The sequence below is a fragment of the Pelecanus crispus genome, chromosome 5, assembly GCF_030463565.1.
Source record: "Pelecanus crispus isolate bPelCri1 chromosome 5, bPelCri1.pri, whole genome shotgun sequence".
Lineage (NCBI taxonomy): Eukaryota > Metazoa > Chordata > Aves > Pelecaniformes > Pelecanidae > Pelecanus > Pelecanus crispus.
Genome location: NC_134647.1, coordinates 71,998,936 through 72,014,674, shown reverse-complemented (window position 1 = coordinate 72,014,674; position 15,739 = coordinate 71,998,936). Strand labels below are relative to the sequence as shown.

The 15,739-nt window shown below is 52.4% G+C and overlaps 1 protein-coding gene across 3 annotated transcripts in view; it reads left to right on the top strand.

Moving 5' to 3' along the window:
* RNF220 (ring finger protein 220) overlaps positions 1-15,739 on the top strand; it is a 225,314-nt gene that overhangs the window by 150,280 nt on the left and 59,295 nt on the right. For all 3 annotated transcript variants that reach the window (XM_075710553.1, XM_075710552.1, XM_075710550.1), the window contains 2 exons: positions 2,782-2,827; positions 13,262-13,357. In XM_075710553.1, the coding sequence (XP_075566668.1) occupies positions 2,782-2,827; positions 13,262-13,357 (142 nt within the window). The remainder of the gene's footprint in view (positions 1-2,781; positions 2,828-13,261; positions 13,358-15,739) is intronic.

Here is a 15,739-nt window from a genome sequence, read left to right as displayed (position 1 = left end):
TAGGATAATTCTGTGTAAATCACCTTAATTAGAAGTGTCAGACGAGCCCGTGAATATCGTACTTAGTAACTAATTTCCTATGTACAGGTTATAATTTAAAACACATGGATCACTCGCCGAGTGGAAATATGCTAGCCATGAAATAATGTGGGGAGTGTTGGGGTTATTACTATGTAAATGTGTAATCATTTCAGACCACTGCAGCCTGGCTGGGTGATTAAAGAGAATCCCAGGGTCTCCAAAGATTGTGCTCTCTGCAAGGGCCTAGAGCAAAAAAACTTTAAAAGGCACCGAAAAGTGTTTGAACTTTAAAGGTCTTGATTTCCCTTTTACCATTTTTAATTTGTCTGTGGTGTTTATGGAGGGGAAGGTTTCTCTTTGCTGACGGCCTTTCGATTCTCAGCCCGCTGCCGGCATCCTTAAGAGGCGCGGGGGGCTGCAGCCACTGTAATTCACGGGGCTGGTTAGCAGGATGAAGGAAAGCACCCTTAAATTGCAGGGTCTTGTGACTTGGGTGACCAGGGCTTGCGCTCATTCCTGACCCATCTCTGGAAATAAATAAAAACAAATTGCAAACTCTTATTAGCAATAGGGTGGGGCTAAATTGCAAGGAACAGATTCTTAATAATCCTCCCAATGAAGAATAAAATAACTTGGCAGAGTTTATCTAAATCAGTTCCCTTCCCCGTTAGTCCCAACGGCAGACGCTTGGCCTTTCAGCTGACCAGAGAGACTCTCGTCCTGAAAACTGCAGTTTCCTGGCACTAACACCGTTTCTGGGAGGAATTAATGAGATTCTTCCTCATTCCCTCAAAAAGGAATAATTTTAAACACCTTTAACAAGAAAAGGGAGGAAATGAGTTGGTTTTTTTAACCTCCGTTTGGATTATAAAAGCTAAAAAAAGTTGTTTCACACTTCGGGCGATTGAGAAGTTCAAAGTAGCGCTGGAGATGGGGGGAGGTGGAACTCCTTCCCATCACACGCGTTCGGGCGCAGGCTGGAGGCGGTGCCAGGGCTGCATCTCCCGGGGCAGCGGGGACCGACTCTGCTCCCCACCGCCCCCCGAGAGCAGGGGGGGCAGAGCTGGGGCACAGGGCTTGGGGGGTATCCTGCACCCCCCAGCAGTGCATCCCCTCGGGGAAGGGGGGCTGCGAGGGGGGCGATGCCCCAGCCCATCAATCAGTGCTCCCCGGGAACCACCGCCACTTGCTCCGTGAGCAGAGCTGCGGCATTTGGGGTGACCTGATGGAGATGAATAACTGCATGTTTCCCCCTATTTTGGGGTGGGGGGCGAGTGCGGTGGCACTGGGAGAGGAGGGGGGCGGTAGCCCCAGGAGAAAACACCTTCCTTCATCCCTGCTCATTTCATAACACCCAGCCATCTGCCAAATCAAGGCAGATTAAAGCCAGCCAAATTCAATTTCTCCCCGCTGCCACTGCAGCTCGGCATCTGGGGCTAAAGTGTCCCCGACAAAGCGAACATGACAGGCACATTGCTTTTTTGTCACATCTAGTACCATGTTGATCTTCTAAAAGTCTCATAAAAATTTATTGATGTCTCCCATATTGCTGTGATTGAGAAGAAAGGAGCGCGGGTGTGCGGAGCCGGGCGCGTGCGCGCAGGCGAGCGCGTGTGCGTGTGTATATTAATGTTTCTGAAGTAGATCTGATTTGATATGTCTTGTTCTATTGTCAGCATCTGTTTAGCGAGGCTTTTTAATACTTTCTGGCTGCCGATCACTCATCCTTAGCCTGGGATGCAGGCTTGCATACAAATTTTGTTATTAAACACAATTCCATTCCCCCCCGTTCCCCAACCTCCGCCTCCCCCCGCTAACCTCCCCCCTCCACCCACCCATCCATCATCTCCCCGGGGCTATGGGGAGCCGGGAGCCAGCCGCCCCACCGCGTGCACTTACAAGCACAGGCACTGGGCTTGGCAACGTATTTCAAGAGCCTTTTGCCTGCTGCAGGTGCTTTGCATTGACAAATCGAATCATGGGGAAATAATTTATTTCCTAATGCTGTTTGCAGCATGTTAGCAGGAGAATTTACATGAGAGAGATTACTTTAATAACCAAAAAATTACAGTGCAGGCCTCCCCGCCATGTCGGCTTTGATATGTAATTGTTTCAAGTTTAACCTGTCTGGAGGGGGGAAGGTGTTACTAAATCTATAGCATCTCCCGCTGGCGAGGGCAGGCGAGGAGGAGCACCGTGGCGGGGACCTCCTTCCCTGCTAAATGGGGAACAAGCTGAATTAACAAATCACTCCAGCCTCCGGCAGAGCTGCTGCCTCCAAAGCGCAGCTGGAGCAGAGGGGATCTTCTTTCCCTTACTCTTACGCCAATTTAATCGCCTTGTCTTTCCTTCCCTCCTTTTTTTTATTGTGTCTGACCGTACGCAGGGCTCGCCACCTCCGCTGCCCTCTCCTTGGCTTTCTTCCCAGCACCCCTGCAGGCTTGCTCCCCACTTTTCCCCAGGGCTGGGAGAGGAGCTGTGCAAGCGCCTGAGGACGGGGAGAGTCAGGATTTGACTCTGCATCATGTGTCTGGGTTTGGAGGGTTCCACTCGTAGGACCATTTTATTCCAGCTGGATAAATAGTTCGCTCTGCCCTCCTTTCCATGCCCCTCCAGTCAGGGTGAGGAGTCTCTCGTTGGTCCAGCGAAGGGGAGACATGCACTTTGCTATTTGACCTTGTGAGATCCCTTGAAGCACTCCCCCCCTTGCCCGCCACAGTGCTTTTGTGACTCTGACCCCGTTCTCTTCTCTCTTGGCAGCAAGAGCTCCATCCTGAAGGATGCCATGGCAGCGGGCACCCCCAAGGTAAGTGAGCACAACTCAGCACACTTTCCCCCACCAAGGGATGCTCTTTACATCCCCTTGCCTTCCCAGCCCACTCCCTGTCCTGCTACTTGGTGTCCCCCAGGAAGGTGGCCGCACTTTGGGGGCCAGCCAGCCATTGGGGGATGCTGCTGTCCCCATTCACCCGCTGGGCTGGAGCAGTCAAGTCCCCACAGGGGCTCTCTCGTTCCCCGTGCAGCTGAGGGACGGTGGAGCTGAAGGACCCGGCGGGCTCCAGGACTCCAGATTGTGTCTAATGACAGCTAATGAGAGCTGATCACACGCAGGCTGAGCTCAGCCTGGGAAATCATGTGCGGGAGTTCCTGGAGCCAGAGCCATATGCCAGCTTTGGAAGAGGGGAGTGGGACTGCCTCAGAGGGAGTAAAGCACACCCGAGGAGAAGCCCAAATCACTAACAGGCCCCGTCTCAGCTGCATCCCCCTCCCCAGGACCCACCTCCCATCCCCTTGGCTCAGAATGCGAAAATACAAAATGCACAGAGCGTCTTGGCATCACTGCGAAGGGCATCATTTACTAATTAGCATTACTGTTAGCTGGACTTCATATGATACGGCGGTGGGAAGGACCAGAGCTTGGGCAGGCAAGTGGGTGGCAGGGAACACTGCAGGGCAGCTGGACATTGCACGGCCTCTGAAAACCACGCTATGCTCCCCAAGGCGGGCAAAGGCAAGTGGTCCAGGCTCTCCTACACTTCTGGTGACGCAGTCCAAGCCAGGGAGGCTCCTGGCTTCCAGGGGGGTGCAGGGCGTGTCTCCTGGGAGATGTCTTCATGCTTGTTTTAATAGAATCAACTCCAGGTCTCACTCTCCCTTTTTTTTTCTGGAAGCTTTGGGTTGTTTTTGGTGTGTGGTGTCAGAAACAGAGACTGACATGTCAGCTGTAGGTTTTCCCCTTGGGGCTGGGTGTCTTGCCAAGCACATAAACACCTTGTCTGCTCCACCAAGCGAGGGGCTGGTGAGCCACTGTGCTGACCCAAGTTCCCGGCAGGCAGGGACACCTCCCATGTCAACCCAACAATTTCCCAAATGCCACAAGGGAAAATAAAGATCGTGGCAATACTCTGTAATGCTCCATGCCTTTGGCATTCCCATCTCCTACATGACTGTCCTTGTCTCCCATGCCCTCTCCCAGGGGAGATTGGGAGCGGTATTTCTCCCATGAAAAACAAGCAGAGCAGACAGCAATCCCCAAACCCACCCACTGTTGATAATCCACGGAGTGTGAGGCTGCCTTGGGATGTCTCGAAGGAGCTGGAAAGGGCACCCACAAAATGAAAGCAGCTGGACTGTGCAGGCTTCCCTTTCCCTCCTTGTCAGGTCTGAGTGTAGATAACTCAACGGTCCCAAACACATCGCCTGCGAGGGAGAAGGACGGCTAGGAAGACAGATTAGCTGTTTGGAGGGAAACGCAGTGAGTGACTGACAGAGACCAGATAAAGAAGAAGGTCCATCTCGTGGCAGGGCCGGGCTTTTGAAGTTTCCATTGACAAAGAATCCCATTTGCCTTGAGCGAGGGGATTAAACTGGGACTGGAGCGTCGTTCTATGTAAAAGAGATCAATCGTCCCCTGTCACCACATGGATCTTTTCCCTTTGCCCGTCACGTCTGGGACTAAGAACATTAACTTCAAGAAGCCAGGAGAGCAGGGAGGGAGAGGGTGAAATCAGGAAATCTTTCATTCCCTTCTCAGAGAGCTTGAAAGCCTCTCAGCCCAGGAGGATTCATTATTTCTAGGTGGCTTTTGCTGGGAGACAAGTCCTGTGTGGCATGGGAAGGCACATGCTGTCACCTTCACCTGAGCTTGGTATTAAAGGCTCCTTTGTAACTGCATGGGATTGAGGAGGAGGGGGGAGATGAAGGCTGCTCTTTCCCTTTGTGCCCACTGAGCGTCTGCAACATGGAGTGGGAATAACCCATCAGATGTGAAGTCCCTCCAAGAAACTCCTGCTGGGGACAAAGCTGGGCCTCTGAGCCACCCTTAATAGGGGTCCCAGGTGGAGGGATGGGGGACAGACCCCCGGGTGGGCTTGCAGCCCATGCCTGGGTGCCCAGGCATCGCTGGAGGTCTGGCAGGCACCGCCTGGGAAGAGCTGGGACCTGTGCCGTGTCACGCTTCCCATCCTGGGCACCGGTGGAAGGAGTCACAGGGACTGCCACGAGGTTTCCTGGCCAGTTCTTCACCTGGTGCCAACAACAGGGATGGCAGCTCCAGTACCTCAGCAGCGGGAGAAAGGGACTGCACCTCCCCATCCCTTGGGAGCATCCCCTGGCGGCACGGGCAAGGGCAGGCTGGTTCCACTCAGTGACATGGGAACTGGGGTGGGGTGCGGGCTGGTATTACCAAAGGTGTTACCTCTGTGGTCACTGGTGGCTTTAAGACCACTTTAGGATTCATTTAGGGCCTTTGCATATACTGTCATGGGCTGTTGCTGCTTCTGTGCTGGCTTAAGGCTGTTCCTGGGGTGCAGCTGTGAGCAGGGGATTTAACTCCCCCCATACTCTGTCTCCTGGCTCTACTCCCATCCCTTCCCCGCTGTTGCCCCAGCAAATGTCTCTCCTGGCAATAAAAGCCCAGATGTAAACGCATATTCCTCACTTGCTGCTTTCCTGCCCCTGAAGAGCTGTCACTCACTGCACTGGGTCAATTTTCGTGGCAATATGTCAAAGAAAATCCAATCACTCAACATGGGATGTGAGAATGCAGGATTATTGTATCAAGTTCTTCTATTATCGGAGCCGACGGAGGCAGTGATGCCCAAGCAAGGGCTACAAGCTGGGGGGCTCCAGCCAACACGTCTGCTTGCTGCTTGGCTTCCCTCTCTGCGAAGGCAGCTCGGAGGGCAGCGCTGAGCACCGAATAGCTCCACAGCATTCAGGATCCTCATTTGCTTTCTGTTAGTGACCAAGCCCAATCAATGGTGGTATGCCAGGTGGACAAGCCACTTGGACAAGCAGATGACAAACCTGTGTAGTGAGCCTCAGAATGATATTTCTATCCAACCCTGACTGCCACTTACTTAGGAAAGCTGGTGACAGCAAGCTGGGCTCTGCCGGTCTCTGGCTGGGGAGAGGGGCCTGAGATAGCTGCTTGGTGTCTTCAGGAAGCCCTGTGGACAGCAAGGGCAACAGCGCTGTCTCCTCCCAGCTGCAGTTTCTGTCCGTGATTGCAAGCTTGGATGCTCACCCCATGGCTTGTGATAGCCTTTGGTGCCTTGACCTGCGTGTTGCTGAGAGCCAGGTAGCGCATTGAGCCCCCACAGCTCAAGGTGACTGGGGCTGCCTCGTGCCTGTGCTTTGCAGAAGGCAGAGGTGCAAAAAGGTGCTGAAAGCCCATCTCCTTTGCAGAAAGCACACCCAGTGGCACTGCTCTGGGAAAGGTCTTCCTCGGGGATTAGACTTCAAGGACAGTCCTGGACATCCATAGCATCCTTCTCCAATGACATGTCTGAGGAAGAGGAGGGGTGGGAAAAGAAATTATTCACCAAGGAACAGTTTCTGTGTTTGTGGGAACAGATGCTTCATGCCCATGGGAAGGGATGGAGGATGTCCTTGCTCTTGCTGAGCTAGAGGCCACATCTCCATGGTCCCGTTCACCGGTGTGGGCTGGGTGTTGCTCCCTAACCTTTCACTGTTGTCCTGGGTCACCATGGGGAAACACAGCACCAGAGCCACTCAGAAGGGCACTTTCTGAAGGTGTGCCTGAGCCAGCCATGCCCCAGACCTCTGTGAGCCCAGAGCTTCCCTGCAGCACACCCCAGTATGGCCAGAGGCCATGTTTCAGGCAGACCAGGCATCAGGGATGTCTTGCAGAGGTGTACGGACAACACCATGGGCTCTGTCCAGGCTCATGGCTGCCCAGGACTCTGTAGGTAGCTGTCAGCAGCATGCAGTTCCCCCAGGCATCGTTCCTGGGTTTCACACTCTCCCCTTACCTTTCCCATCTTGCCTTGGCTGCCTCTTGCAAGGGGTTGTGCAGGAGCGGAGCACACGTTGTGTTGAACCCATGTTGGTGAGGTGTATAAGCAGTCTAAGTCTGACTGTTCCTGCTCGTCCTTGAGCAGCCGGCAGTAACTCTGAGAGTCAGCGTCCCCAGGTCCTCCTAGCTACCTAAGAGCACTTCTTTGCCACTGCCTGTCTGGCCTATGGCTCTCCCTCCACAGGCTGTCATCTAGGTGGGATATCATCTCTGCCCAGAGAGATCTCAACCCCTAAATTTCAGGATATTAGCTGCAGACTGTTACCTGTCACCTGACAGCATCCACTGAACTTCCTTATATCCTCTCTGAAAGTGCTGGGACTGACCACTGAAGGGGAAGAGGCTGGGCTCTGTGTAGCATCCCAGCTCTCGTTGGGGTTCAGCATTCCTTTTTCACTGCTGCTTCCTAGTAATGTGACTGCAAATTGCCTTTCCCGCTAATGGTCCAGCCCGTGCACTGGCTCCTGCTGCAAGCAAACACTGAAGCAAGTGGCCAGGAACAAAATCCATCTCCTGCGCCCAGCAGACGCTTGCAGCCGGTTTGTTTAGGTGTGCACCCAGCTCCTCAGAGGGTGCCCGCAGGCAGGCAGCCAGCACGCTGCTCCGAGACCTCCGGCGGAGCTGGGAACTGAGCCACAGTGCCAGAGCCCTTTGATTCCCTCACCCACTCCCATGATTTTACAGCTTTGCCGAGCAGTTTGAGAGAGAATTACAGCACCTAGAGGGAAATTTGACCACTAAAGCCCTCCAAGGAAAAAGAGCTTTGAAGCAAGCAAGATTTGGAGCCTTAAACCTTGACAGAATGTCTGTATTAAGCCCTTCCCAGCTGCCTCACTTGAGATGAAATTTCTAGCACAATCATTTAACTTCTCCGTATCATGTCTGGTGGTAGGAACAGGGCACGGGTGTTAGGGCCCCAGGGTTTTAACTCCTTCTCTTGTGTCACTGACTCACTGGGGGGGTTGGAGAAGTCACTCACCGTGTCTCTGCCCCCTCCCTCTGTAGCTGTGATTTACAAGGAAAGATTAGAAAGGTAAAGCTGAGCATTGTGGCAAAGCTATGGCCAAGCCAGGGACACGAGAACAGCCCAAAGATACATGAAAGAGGGGAAATTACCTAGGATGAGTGTCGACTGAACGCACCCCCTGCCAGTTTGGGGTGATAAATACCAGAGCCACTCCAAAAAAAAATCTCTGCCAGGTTTTATTCCATAAAACAAATCATGCCGTGAACAAACAAAGCCCCTCGCTCCCCTTGGGCCGAACAGCTGTGCCTTCCCATTAGTCCGGGGGAAACTGCTGCGTTCGGCAGGACGAGCAGAGAGGGATGTGCTCCTGGAGGGGAGCCGGACAGGCGGACCCTGGCAGACCTTGGCCAGGCCTTCTTCCCCCTCCATCCCCACTGGGCAGTTCTGCTGGAAGGGGCCCCTTTCCCCACGTGTAGCTGGTGTCTCACCCAAGAGGACCCAGGGCTCGATTGCAATCCCAGGTGTGACCATACATGCACAGAAATAAATCAGTAGCTCACATTTCTGTGAGCTTATTCTGCTTGCGGACCACTGGAATCCTTCAGCGAAGGCCAGAAGCTGCCGATACCATTATTTCTGTTCACTGTTCACACCCTTCTCACATTTAAGCCTTTCATCCCCAGCTCCATCCCACCTTTATCTCTGCCAGCTAAAAGCCACTAGATAATTTTACCTCTAACTTTCCCGGGAGCAAATGTGGACCCTCCAAAAGCTTCTAGGAAACTCAGCTCTAATAGTAGCATCTTTGTGTCAGGGATCCTCCAGCAATAACGTAAAAAATGGCTAGCAGAGTTAAGGGGGAAAATCGCAGCAAGGCCTGGTATCACTCATTGCTGTCGGGTTACAGTTCCCAAGTGATAACAGCTATTAGCAACACTTTGACGGCTTCCCTACCGTGGAGGGGAGGGCAGGAGACAGAAAACATGTCAAGCCATCACCTCCATGTTAAGTGATAAGTACCTATTTAGACGGCAGAGTTAAAGCTGAATGCATCAAGCAGGGAACACTTTGTGCTAAAATAAAAAAAAAAAAAAAAAAGGCCATATAGATACATAAAAAGCGGGGTTAGGGTATTTGTTCTGCTGACAGCAGCTGTGATGGATTGTTTAAGAAAAATAGACTCCCTGTGTTTTTCCAGGGCTATCAGAAAGCAGGAGTCCAGCACTTTAATACTCTCAGATGACTGGCCTTGAGAGGCAGCAGAATGTCAGCGGCACCGGCTGGGCTCTCCCAGCGCTGACTCCTGCCCCGGCCGCCGGCAAGAGGCAGCGCTTAGGGCTGGGGGCGGTGCGTGCTGGCAATTTCCATCCATTTCCTCGGGCTGGCGGCTGCACCCTGACACCCGTCCCCTCCCCTCACGCTGCCCCGGACCCGCGCCTCAAGCGCCTGCGGGTCGGGAGCCGGCGGCATGTTGGCACGCGTGCCCTTGCCGGCATCGCCTCAGCGGTGCCCGTGGCTCCTCCGACCGAGCGGGGAGGAGCAGGTCCAGAGAGCGATGGACTGGGATCACAGCAGCTGGCGCACCGACTGCATGATGCACATTTGATTCATGCCAAACCTGCCCATGTGTTTATATACGTAAACTATACGTTGTTCCTAATTGCAACGAGGTTGCTGAAACAGTTGCAGATGCTGCAACCCAGCTCTGCAGAACTGCACGGTCCGTGGAGGGTGTCGGGAGCTACCGGAGTGTGAACCTCGCAGCATGAGCGAGGCTTACGTGGCCTCTGCTTCCTGCGGTGCCGCGTCCCCAGGGAGAGCCTGGATCCGTGGACACAGGCGGGTAAAGCCATACACCCAGACATGTCTCTTCCCCTTGGCAGGGCACAGCTGTGCTCCAAGGGATGGGAAGGAAACGCCAAGCAGGGCCATGCCTGCCCGGCACGGCAGGAGTGGCAGGAGGAAGGAGGGAGTACATGGCTTGGACAAGATTGATAGCCTCGTTGCCATTAAGAAAAAAATTAGCCGGTGGCGGCTATCATATTAAAGGGTGAAGAAGCCGTGAATTATTTTCTTAAAGATCTTATCACTTACAATGATAATTTTACCTTCCAAAAGGCCACTTTTAATGAGGCAAGCCAGGCAAAAAGTCATGATTTAATGCCAGATTTTTTTTTCCAAACACATTTTACTGCTTTTTTGTCCATGTTTAAAAAGCGCCGGTGACCTTTTTTTATTTAGCTTGCCCCAGGTGTAATGCTCAGGCTGATCCTCTCAGGGTTTATAACCTCGGCAGAGAGTGCCTTTACCCAATGGAGAGATGATTTAAAGGGGAGGGAGAAATACGAGGCTGCACAGCCGCTCGCACAAGGCCCTTGCTCTGTCTTTGATGCTGGGAGCCGTGGTTTGCCATGGGAGGGGGGACCGGGGAGGGAGGAGGGTGCTCTCGCCCCAATAGCCCCGCTCAGACGCACCCTGAAGGGGAGCTGGGCTGAACCGGCAACCAGGCAGGGATGCGCTGGCTGGTGCCTTTCCCCAGGGGGAAAAGGGACATCTCAGCATCAAGGCTGGTTCCCACCATGCCAAAGAGGCTGGTTCCTGAGGTAGGGAGCATCTCCGCACAGCTGTACAGCACGCCTGTCTGCACACAGAGCACCCAGCGCCGCGTTTTTGGGGTGGGAAGCCAGAATTTGGGTCTGCCCTGCAGGGTGAGCATACACAAGGGCTGGGAGGCCACGTGTAAAGCTGGCTTTTCTCTCCACAGCCATCTTTCAGCTGAGAGAGGGATGGGGATCGTATCGCTGCCCCTTCCCCGCTTGCTAGGAGCCAGGTGGGAGTGAGCGGTGTGGGTGCAGGAGCAGCAGATCCTCAGCTTGGCATGCTATGGCCATGCATCCTCACCACTTAGCCATCAAGAAACAGCCCCAACACAACGATTTGGGAAAAAAGAGGCCAAAATTGGGATGGCAGAGAGGCTGGCCTAATGCAGAAATAGCAGTCACCCTAATGGCGAGTGCCTTTCCTAATCCCTTAGCCCCTGAGCCTGCATCCCTGCCTGCCCCCACGGCTGCCTGAAAGGCAACGTGTGGCACAGCGCACAGAAATGAGAAAAACAAATGAAGTCAAGTTTCCTAAGAGTGAAGGGGAAGTGTGACTTGGCATCTCTAACGCTGTGTTTAACATGCCGGCGAGGTATTTAGAATTGAAGTGCTTGCACACAATTTAAAAATAGACAGTTTATTAATCTAAACTGCAAGTGTATGTAGAAGAGGCCTCGAGATTGACATCTTTGGGATTAGTTTAGCCCTGCGTTTTTCCAGAGGTCATCGCCATGGTGCTCAGGAGGTTTGTGGAATAAATGGGGCCGGCGTTCTTCCCGGGACCACACGCTAAAAACTAATACATAACGTTTAATTTACTGTCTCCATAGCTAGCCCAACCATTTTTCACATAATAATATTGGATTAGAGCTACCAGAAGCTGAGGGGGGAGCTGGAGGCGGGGAGAGTTTGCCTGTCTGTCGCCGAGGAATGGGGAGATGGGTATTTTTTCCCCTTCTCTAGAATACATTGGAAGACAAAACGGATTTAACCCTCCCAGCTCCAGGGTGCTTGGCTTGTTAGAGGAGGGAAAGGGCATTAGCACCACTGCAATCAGGGCTGTTGTTCTGAGTCACAACTGAAGGCTTTGAGCCTCCATCCCTCCGTTTCGCAGGACATGTGCAATCCTGCTTCTTCAGAAATGGTCCTCGTTCTCTGTTTAGAAAATAAAGAAACTAAACAACAGCAGGAGCTCAAGGTCTGCACTCTGCTTTGCATGGTTATCAGAGGGCTTCTCCAGAAATAAATGAGCCACTCACGAAAACCGCTCACAGGTTGGGTTTGGCCAACTCATGAGGCAGGAGAACCCCCTGCTCTGCCCGTCTCTCTCCTGGGAAGCAGAGGCCAGTCTCTTGGGGCAGCCCTCGCTGCGTGCCCCCAGCCCCGCCGGCTCCTGCTGGCCCTCCCAGCCCCTGGCATCCCCGTGGGGCTGAGCTGAGGAGCGTGCCAGCCCCGAGATGTGGCCAGCACAGCCCTCGGCGTTGGCAGGAGTGACCATGCCTGGGGAGATAACTGAGCACCCCAGCAGGTAATTCCCCCATCACCCCTTTTAGGACATCACTGTCTCTGCATGGCTGGTAGAGCCATGTTTTATGGCAGAGACCTGCAGTGCAGACAGGGATGCAGTTCTTGCCCTCATGGCAAGGCTGGCAGCTCACACCCGTGGGGCTGAACAGAGTATCCTGAATCCTCTTCCCCCGCCTCCATCCCACGCGTGCCCTCCCTCCGTGCCCACGCCGACTGCTCTTTCTCGCCAGGAGAGCTGTCCAAGCCCCGGGGATCGCATCCTGCTGACTGAACCGATTTGTATGCTGAGTCATTTTTCCACTTGCTCATATCTTTCCAAAAAACGCACATTTTTTTCACGTTTCATTTCAGCCCAGAGGCAAATGTTTCTGGAATACGTCCCTTTCTCCAAGGTATTATGCTTTTTAATAATGTTGTCACCACACTTGACCTGTCCAATTCAGATGATATCTACCCTTCCCTTCGCAAACACACACATCTCCGAGCAGTCATTTATTGTCAAATCTTGCCAGCTGATTCTCAGAAACAAACATCTGGAGAGCTGCGTTTCCACTGTACATTTTTTACAATGTATTGGGCTATATTTAGCCTACTTTAGCTAATTTATATTTTAAATTAGAATTTTAAATTGCATTTTTCCCTCAAACTCCTCTAATAATAAAGTTCACTTGCAACTCAGTGTACATTTTTTTACATGCTGTCAAACTCCCGCAGTAATTTTCCCACTAGAGTTCACTGTATGTAGAATTTAGACTTACCTACTATTGACTTGAAGTTTATCAGTGATTTCTTAGGTCTCAAATATCACTGATCTTTTTAACCTTCTAAAAGGCCCTTTTTTCCTGCGCTACTTATTAAAATAAATAGCATCATTACAGAAGGAAGAGGTAGTTGCACTGCAAAGGTGCTGAGAGCTTTAGTGCAGTTTACAAAGCTATTGAGAGATTTAGTGGCACTTAGAGGGGTGGACGAGGGCACGTTAGCACCACTCCACGTCAGCACGCCTTCGCCTTACGTGTGAATTTCTGGTGTGGTCCACACGCATCATTTCCAGCAGCGACTGATTCTGCCCCCAGCCACCAGACCTAGGGACAAAACGACCATCCCTTTGTTGCCTGATGCATTTGCACTTTGCTAGACCCTGCAACCCGGTCCCCTCGTGGGGCAGGGTCCCACGGGAAGAGCGGAGCCAGCCCCACAGCCCAGCAGCCTGCCCCAGTGCATCCCCACAGCCCGGCAGACGCTCTCCGTGGCTTTAAGGGCGGCTTAGCGAGGGGCAGAGAGCTCAGCGATGCTCACAGCATGAATTTCTCCTTTCTCTTGCAGTCAATTTTGTTGTCGGCCTCAATCAAGCGGGAAGGAGATTCTCCGACAGCATCACCCCACTCCTCAGATGACATCCATCACTCGGACAGATACCAGGTAAGCAGGCGGATGCTGTCGCTGGTCTCAGCCTTAGGCAGGCAGCCAGTTCGCCCCAGTGCCCACAGCTCGCTGTGTGCGAGAGCCCAGCTCCCGGCTCTGCACTGGTGCCCCAGCTCGCCTGCCTGCAGCATAGGGACGTGAGCACTTGGTCCCTCACACGGCTACGAAGGCGTGCTTTTGTCTGCAGAGCCCTCCCAGCTCCGACTTTAAACCACAGCCATGTAAAACTGCTTTAAATCTTTGTAGAGGTTTCTGTTGCATTATATTCATCATCTCGGTCGTTGCCATGGCTATGTTTGTCATTACTTACCCTGTGCCACCGGGAAACTTTCAAAGAAGTGATTTTTTTGTAAAACAGTGAATGATGTCAGCCTGCAGCAGGCCAAGATTCTCCATTTCACTGGTGTGCCGCTGCCCAGCAAACTGACTCATGACTCCCACCCAAAACAGAAATGGTTTTGGACCATCTGCAGCCATGCCAGCATGTTTAATAAAACACCCCCTGCCCAGAGGAGCTGCAGGTCTTGACTTGTGGCACAACGAGTAAAAGTTGAGGGAGATGGAGCAAGAAAGGAAGAGAAAGGCAGCCGCACAAGTACAGCTTCGCTTGTTGTAAGTCTGTCTGTAATTTTGGGGTGGGCTGGCACACTTGACTCCGACTCAACCCACATCCAAACTGTTTGGCTGCAAGCCTGCGCTCAGCCACTGGCTTCAAGTAAGCTCCGAAAGGCAGCAAATAAATTAATGGTGCTCTTCGGCACAGACCTAAGTGTGCCTCTGCCTGCCGCGTGGACGGGCTGGGTGGGCCGTGGCCGTACCAGCTCGGCACACACCCCTCACCCTGTGTCCTGGGGTGCTCTGCAGCGGTACCCTGCGCCCAGGGTCAGGCAGACAGTCGGGCCTTCCTGCATCAGCCACTTCGCGTGTGCCAGGTCTGCGTTTGGATCTGCAGAGGGAGAGGCTGATGACCAGTGCTGGGGGGTTTAACCGAGCAGCCCCAGTTAAAGCATGTGTTCCTGAAGATAGGTCCTATTAGTAGCAGATTTGTACCTTTGTTGCCCATTATTCTCTCCTCTGTCCTATTTATTGGTCATATTACCAAGTATGGGCCAGACCCTCCATTGCTTACTACATATTCCCGTGTAGCCTTCACTTATAACTTGGTGTCACATCACAAGTCACTTTACCCTTGTATGAAAGATGAGCCCTGGTACAAAGTAAGAGAAGCAAAACCCTGCAGAAGATACAGAAATGCCTGATTCAGGTAATCCCGCTTTCTTTCCTGCCTGTTTATTAAGGCTAATTAATAAATCATGTTATTTCCGAAAGGGCCTGGAAGAGATTTTTGCCGTGGCCCCCTTTGTTGGAGAACACCCCTCCCTTCCCGCTCCTCCAGACTTCAGTCTCTGTGAAATTGGTGGTCCTTCGCAGTCCTCTGTTCCTATAAATCTTTATTATGTCATACTTGAGGACAAATATTCTCGGCAGAAGTCCCCTCTATGTGCTGAGTCTAGCTAGTCTGTAATGTGTTTTAAGTTTGTGAGCGTATTTTATAGAGGGTTGCAGCCCTTAATGCAAATGTGTAATGGGAGTTGTAAGTCTGCACTGCAAGGAGAAAAGACCTCTGGGACCAGATTTTCATTTATGCTTGTGCTGGCTGCGTTATGCTGCTCTGGCAGCGTAAAGGGACCTCAGAGTGGGTGCCAGGGTTGTGTAAAGCCTCAGTGTATCCTTAATAAAGCGACAATATGAATGAGAAGTCAGTCTTCCTGGCTTACCGAGTAAAATGATCAGGAAGCAGAGCAGAAGACTCTCATGGTGGTGACTTTAAGGGCTGCAAAATTTAGCTTTCCATATGCAGGGGTGTGCTGGAATTATGAATGTCCCTTGTGTTATCTGTGATCCAATTGTGAATATACAGTGTATTAGTAACATGCTAGAACGTGAGTTATTGGCGTGTAGGTTTTCAGAATTCCTGTGGCTCGGTTTTCTTAGGCCTCGTGCTTATTTACTGTGGGGATATTTAGGGAAGAAGGAGATTTATGAATAGGAGTGCTACAGGAACACAGGCTTGCACAGTGCTTGGGCTGCTTGCGTTGCTCCCCGCACTGAGAGGGAGCTGCAGAGGAGGCGGTGGGGCAGCTCTGGGATGTGGGGAGGGGGATCCCCTTGCCTCCCCTGTGCCAAGCCTGGTTGCTGGAGTTTGGTACATGGACACTGATCCGACCAAGGTGGTGGCAGCTGGTGTAGCACAGGACCTTGTGATATGTGTCAGTGGTGGATGCTCCTCTGAGATACAGTATGCCCTCTCAGTCAGGGCTTTTCCAGCACTCCGAGTAAAAATAAAGCCGTTTTAGTTAGATTTAGATACAACCCTGG